The sequence below is a fragment of the Bos javanicus genome, chromosome 7 (genome assembly GCF_032452875.1).
Source record: "Bos javanicus breed banteng chromosome 7, ARS-OSU_banteng_1.0, whole genome shotgun sequence".
Taxonomy (NCBI): domain Eukaryota; kingdom Metazoa; phylum Chordata; class Mammalia; order Artiodactyla; family Bovidae; genus Bos; species Bos javanicus.
Window position 1 is genome coordinate 13,666,970 of NC_083874.1, and position 7,416 is coordinate 13,674,385.

The 7,416-nt window shown below is 38.7% G+C and overlaps 1 protein-coding gene across 1 annotated transcript; it reads left to right on the plus strand.

The window, feature by feature from the left end:
- The first annotated feature begins 1,095 nt into the window (after window positions 1–1,095).
- Window positions 1,096–2,087, plus strand: LOC133251894 (olfactory receptor 7E178-like). Its single transcript, XM_061424639.1, has one exon. It carries the CDS (start codon window positions 1,251–1,253, stop codon window positions 2,085–2,087), a length of 837 nt encoding a protein of 278 aa, XP_061280623.1. The 5' UTR covers window positions 1,096–1,250.
- The last annotated feature ends 5,329 nt before the right edge of the window (window positions 2,088–7,416 follow it).

The following is a 7,416-nucleotide window of genomic DNA, read 5'->3' on the forward strand; positions in this document are numbered from 1 at the left end:
ACCACATGACAACCCACTCCAGTATTGTTGCCTGGAGAATACTATGGACAGAGAAGCCTGGCGGGCTACAGTCCATAGGGTCACAGAGTCGGGCACAACAGAAGTGACTTAGCAAAGTCAAAGATATAAAGTCTATACTGAATGACTTTTTAAAAACAACTGCGGGACTTCCCTAGTGTTCCAGTGGCTAAGACTCTCCAATCTTAATGCACGGCACACTGGTTTGATCTTTGCTTCAGGAAAGACCCACATGCCCCAACTAAAGATTCCTTATCTGCAAGGGAGATGAAAGATCCTGCATGCCCACAACGAAGACCTGGCGTGTATAAGTAAATAAATAAAAATAAATTTTAAAAGAAGATAATCCTGATTTTTGAATAATCAATTATTTCATGAAGTAAGAAAGACAGAAGGAACAAAGGATGATCTAAAACACTGAATGTAATATAAAAGCATGTTCTGATTAAGAGCGTTCATTTTTAATTTAGGATCTAGGTGATATTGTACTGCATTACATAGAGATTTGTAAACATTCTAAATGAAGGAACTATCTAGAATTGTATCTGACTCTTTGCGACCCCATGGACTGTAGCCTGCCAGGCTCCTCCATCTGTGGGATTCTCCAGGCAAGAATACTGGAGTGGGTTGCCATTTCCTTCTCCAAGAGATCTTCCCAATCCAGGGGTCAAACCCAGGTCTCCCACATTGCAGGCAGACACTTTACCATCTGAGCCACCAGGGAAGCTCATGAATAAAATAAGGTATATATAAATATGTCCTAATTTCTTTACATTTGAATTATGTATTTTCTTAGAGGAAGAAGGAAATTTCTGATTCTGTATTATTTCTAAAGAAGTAGGCTGTATTTAACTGAGATCATGGATGTAATACCTCTAACATTCTTGTTCTTTTTCACTTTTATGTGGAGTTTTATAAAGTAAGAGTGTATAGACAGGTGAATAACACAGAAACCAATGAGGGAACAGTTCTAAACAGAATTTATCACACTGAGAGATATTGCTGAAGGAACTGGGGTGTATAATCTTAGAAATGAATTGCTTGAATCCAAAATATGGACATAGTCTCAATGCCCATTTACTTATTTCCTTTGTTTCCAGCCCTCTTTTCTTTTTCCAAAGGTGTCCAAGATACATAGAACTGGAAATCTAACAAGCGTCTCAGAATTCTTCCTCTTGGGCCTCTCAGATGATGCAGAACTGCAGCCTTTGCTCTGTGTCCTCTTCCTGTCCATGTACCTGGTCACCGTGTTGGGGAACCTGCTCATCATATTAGCCATCACCTCTGACCCCCACCTCCACACCCCCATGTACTTCTTCCTCTCCAACCTATCCTTGGTTGACATCGGTTTAATCTCCACCACAGTTCCCAAAATGATTGTGGACATCCAATCTCACAGCAGAATCATCTCCTATGGAGGCTGCCTGACTCAGATGTCTATTTTTATCCTTTTTGCGTGTATGGATTGTATGCTTCTTACCGTGATGGCCTATGACAGGTTTGTGGCCATCTGTCACCCACTGCACTACACGGTCATCATGAACCCGCGCCTCTGTTGCTCCTTAGTTTTGCTGTCCTTTTGTGTTAGTCTTTTGGACTCCCAGGTGCACAATGTGATTGTGTTACAAGTTACCTGTTTCAAGGATGTAGAAATTTCTAGTTTCTTCTGTGACCCTTCTCAACTGCTCGACCTTGCTTGTTCTGATACTTTCACCAATAACATAGTCAGCTATACTATCGGTGCCTTGACTGGTTTTCTCTCTATCTCAGGAATCATTTTCTCTTACTATAAAATTCTTGTCTCCATTCTGAGAGTCCCCTCATCAGGTGGGATGTACAAAGCCTTTGCCACCTGTGGTTCTCACCTGGCAGTTGTTTGCTTATTTTATGTAATAGCCCTGGATGTGTACCTCAGCTCAGCCATCTCACAATCTCCCAGGAAGGATGCAGCAGCCTCGGTGGTGTACACTGTGGTCACCCCCATGCTGAACCCCTTCATCTACAGCCTGAGGAACAAAGACATCAAAAGGGCCTTGTGGAGGTTCCTTAGCAGCACAAACTCATCTTAGGACATGGCAACCCATTTGAGCATATACTAGAAAATGTAGCAAAACTAAATCTGGAGATCTAAAAGTTCTACCTCTCTCATGACATCATTTTATAGCTTATTGCCTTCATGCCTCTCCTTGCTTTCTACCTGAATATTACTTCTCTGTAGCTTATTCCCCTGCCAATGCAGGAGACACAAGAGACACAGGTTCAATCCATGAGTCCAGAAGATCCCTGGAGGAGGAAATGGCAACCCACTCCAGTATTCTTGCCTGGGAAATCCCATGGACAGAGGATCCTTGTGGGCTACAGTCCACAGGGTTGCAGAGAGTCAAACAAGACTGAGCATGCACACACACACATGTTTTAACATGACAGTGGAGAGTTCTAAGATCCTTTTTGTATCAAAATCACTCCCTGACAGAATCTCACTATATCTATGGGGATTCTATATTTTTATCTTCAGTAGCCCAAGCATCCTCAAAAGAATAATTCCCCTTTAATATACCAAAAATGTACAAATTTTCCAAGCTTTTATATATTTTCAAGAGTAAATTCTATTTTCAAATCTGCACATGCTGTTATGTGAGCTGCAAGTCACTGCTCCTCAGCCTTGACTTCTATTGAAACCATCTGGGAAGTTTAAAATACTGACCACCGGGTCTCACCACTAGAGTTTCTGATTCAACTGGACTTGGGTGTAGTCCAAGCACAAGGATTTTAAAAAGCTCTCAAGTGGTTCTAGTGTGTGCCCACTGTTGACAACTACTAATCCAAGTCAAGTCTCTCTTTCAAAGGTGAGCTTTATGCCTTGGGTCCTAACATTCCTCATGGACAAATGCTGAAGATCCAAAAGAGATCAGAGGTCAATGGGGGAAGATATGAAGACCCTGATGTGGTAATAAGCAATGCATTTTCCCTTTATATCCAATAAATTTCTCCACATAGCTTCTCTACATCGTACACCTGGCCTTTGCTTTAGGGTGGGGCATCGGAAATCACATTCTATCTTGTGGTCTGTGTTCCATCTTGTATTCATCTTAACATATATTCAGCAGTGGCCTGCAAACGTCTCTTCACTCCAAAAGCTCAACGAGTCCCTTTATACCACTCCAGCCTTTGGTAGAGCAGTTTTGTCCCTCAGTTATGATCACTATGGTACCACTTTTTTCTTTCTTGTCTTTCAGTCCTTCAATAAAATTTTTTTAATTTTTTTATTTTTAAACTTTACAATATTGTATTGGTTTTGCCATATATCAACATGAATCTGCCACAAGTATACACGTGTTCCCCATGCTGAACCCGCCTCCCTCCTCCCTCCTCCCTCCCTGTACCATCCCTCTGGGTTGTCCCAGTGCCCCAGCCTCAAGCATCCAGTATCGTGCATCGAACTTGGACTGGCGACTTGTTTCATATATGATATTATACATGTTTCAATGCCATTCTCCCAAATCATCCCACTCTCTCCCTCTCCCACAGAGTCCAAAATACTGTTCGATACATCAGTGTCTCTTTTGCTGTCTCGTATACAGGGTTATTGTTACCATCTTTCTAAATTCCATATATATGCATTAGTATACTGTATTGGTGTTTTTCTTTCTGGCTTACTTCACTCTGTATAATAGGTGCCAGTTTCATCCACCTCATTAGAACTGATTCAAATGTATTCTTTTTAATGGCTGAGTAATACTCCATTGTGTATATTTACTGCAGCTTTCTTATCCATTCATCTGCTGATGGACATCTAGGTTGCTTCCATGTCCTGGCTATTATAAACAGTGCTGCGATGAACAGTGGGGTACACGTGTCTCTTTCCCTTCTGGTTTCCTTGGTATGTATGCCCAGAAGTGGGATTGCTGGGTCATATGGCAGTTCTATTTCCAGTTTTTTAAGGAATCTCCACACTTTTCTCCATAGTGACTGTACTAGTTTGCATTCCCACCAACAGTGTAAGAAGGTTCTTTTCTCCACACCCTCTCCAGCATTTATTGCTTGTAGACTTTTGGATCCCAGCCATTCTGACTGGCATGAAATGGCATCTCATTGTAGTTTGGATTTGCATCTCTGATAATGAGTGATGTTGAGCATCTTTTCATGTGTTTGTTAGCCATCTGTATGTCTTCTTTGGAGAAATGTCTATTTAGTTCTTTGGCCCATTTTTTGATTGGGTCATTTATTTTTCTGGAATTGAGCTGTAGGAGTTGCTTGTATATTTTTGAGATTAGTTATTTGTCAGTTGCTTCGTTTGCTATTATTTTCTCCCATTCTGAAGGCTGTCTTTTCACCTTGCTAATAGTTTCCTTTGATGTGCAGAAGCTTTTAAGTTTAATTAGGTCCCATTTGTTTATTTTTGCTTTTATTTCCAATATTCTGGGAGGTGGGTCATAGAGGATCCTGCTGTGATGTATGTCAGAGAGTGTTTTGCCTATGTTCTCCTCTAGGAGTTTTATAGTTTCTGGTCTTACGTTTAGATCTTTAATGCATTTTTAGTTTTTTTTGTGTATGGTGTTAGAAAGTGCTCTAGTTTCATTCTTTTACAAGTGGTTGACCAGTTTTCCCAGCACTACTTGTTAAAGAGATTGTCTTTAATCCACTGTATATTCTTGCCTCCTTTGTCAAAGATAAGGTGTCCATATGTGTGTGGATTTATCTCTGGGCTTTCTATTTTGTTCCATTGATCTATATTTCTGTCTTTGTGCCAGTACCATACTGTCTTGATGACTGTGGATTTGTCATAGAGCCTGAAGTCAGGCAGGTTGATTCCTCCAGTTCCATTCTTCTTTCTCAAGAATGCTTTGGCTATTCGTGGTTTTTTGTGTTTCCATACAAATTGTGAAATTATTTGTTCTAGCTCCGTGAACAATATCGTTGGTAGCTTGATAGGGATTGCATTGAATCTATAAATTGCTTTGGGTAGTATACTCATTTTCACTATATTGATTCTTCCAATCCATGAACATGGTATATTTCTCCATCTGTTAGTGTCCTCTTTGATTTCTTTCACCAGTGTTTTATAGTTTTCTATATATAGGTCTTTAGTTTCTTTAGGTAGATATATTCCTAAGTATTTTATTCTTTTTGTTGCAATGGTGAATGGAATTGTTTCCTTAATTTCTCTTTCTGTTTTCTCATTATTAGTGTATAGGAATGCAAGGGATTTCTGTGTGTTGATTTTATATCCTGCAACTTTACTATATTCGTTGATTAGCTCTAGTAATTTTCTAGTGGAGTCTTTAGGACTTTCTATGTAGAGGATCATGTCATCTGCAAACAGTGAGAGTTTTACTTCTTTTTTTCCAATTTTGATTCCTTTTATTTCTTTTTCTGCTCTGATTGCTGTGGCCAAAACTTCCAAAACTATGTTGAATAGTAGCAGTGAGAGAGGGCACCCTTGTCTTGTTCCTGACTTTAGGGGGAATGCTTTCAATTTTTCACCATTGAGGATAATGTTTGCTGTGGGTTTGTCATATATAGGTTTTATTATATTGAGGTATGTTCCTTCTATTCTAGCTTTCTGGAGAGTTTTTATCATAAATGGATGTTGAATTTTGTCAAAGGCTTTCTCTGCATCTATTGAGATAATCATATGGTTTTTATTTTTCAATTTGTTAATGTGGTGTATTACATTGATTGATTTGTGGACATTGAAGAATCCTTGCATCCCTGGGATAAAGCCCACTTGGTCATGGTGTATGATCTTTTTAATGTGTTGTTGGATTCTGATTGCTAGAATTTTGTTAAGGATTTTTGCATCTATGATCATCAGTGATATTGGCCTGTAGTTTTCTTTTTTTGTGGCATCTTTGTCAGGTTTTGGTATTAGGGTGATGGTGGCCCCATAGAATGAGTTTGGATGTTTACCTTCCTCTACAATTATTGGAAGAGTTTGAGTCAGATAGGTGTTAGCTCTTCTCTAAATTTTTGGTAGAATTCAGCTGTGAAGCCGTCTGGACCTGGGCTTTTGTTTGCTGGAAGATTTCTTTCTTTTTTTTTTTTTTTTAACTTTTATTTTTATTTTTTTTTATTTTATTTTATTTTTAAACTTTATAATATTGTATTGATTTTGCCAAATATCGAAATGAATTCGCCACAGGTATACATGTGTTCCCCATCCTGAACCCTCCTCCCTCCTCCCTCCCCACACCATCCCTTCTGATTACAGTTTCAATTTCCGTGCTTGTGATGGGTCTGTTAAGATTTTCTATTTCTTCCTGGTCCAGTTTTGGAAAGTTGTACTTTTCTAAGAATTTGTCCATTTCTTCCACGTTGCCCATTTTATTGGCATATAATTGCTGATAGTAGTCTCTTATGATCCTTTGTATTTCTGTGTGTCTTTTGTGATCTCTCCATTTTCATTTCTAATTTTATTGATTTGATTTTTCTCCCTTTGTTTCTTGATGAGTCTGGCTAATGGTTTGTCAGTTTTATTTATCCTTTCATTTTTTTTTAAGTTCATAAATAAACTAGCTTTATTTTTAAATTTTTATTTTATTTTTAAACTTTACAAATTGTATTAGTTTTGCCAAATATCAAAATGAATCCGTCACAGGTATACATGTGTTCCCCATCCTGAACCCTCCTCCCTCCTCCCTCCCCATACCATCCCTCTGGGTCGTCCCAGTGCACTAGCCCCAAGCATCCAGTATCATGCATCAAACCTGGACTGGCAACTCGTTTCATACATGATATTATACATCTTTCAATGCCATTCTCCCAAATCTTCGCACCCTCTCCCTCTCCCACAGAGTCCATAAGAACCAGCTTTTGGCTTTGTTGATTTTTGCTATGGTCTCTTTTCTTTCTTTTGTATTTATTTCTGCCCTAATTTTTAAGATTTCTTTCCTTCTACTATCTCTGGGGTTCTTCATTTCTTCCTTTTCTAGTTGCTTTAGGTGTAGAGTTAGGTTATTTATTTGACTTTTTTCTTGTTTCTTGAGGTATGCCTGTATTGCTATGAACTTTTCCCTTAGGACTGCTTTTACTGTGTCCCACAGGTTTTGGGTTGTTGTGTTTTCATTTTCATTCATTTCTATGCATATTTTGATTTCTTTTTTGATTTCTTCTGGATTTGTTGGTTATTCAGCAGTGTGTTGTTCAGCCTCCATATGTTGGCATTTTTAATAGTTTTTCTCCTGTAATTGAGATCTAATCTTACTGCATTGTGGTCAGAAAAGGTGCTTGGAATGATTTCAATTTTTCTGAATTTACCAAGGCTAGATTTATGGCCCAGGATGTGATCTATCCTGGAGAAGGTTCCATGTGCGCTTGAGAAAAAGGTGAAATTCATTGTTTGGGGGTGAAATGTCCTATAGATATCAATTTGGTCTAACTGGTCTATTGTATCATTTA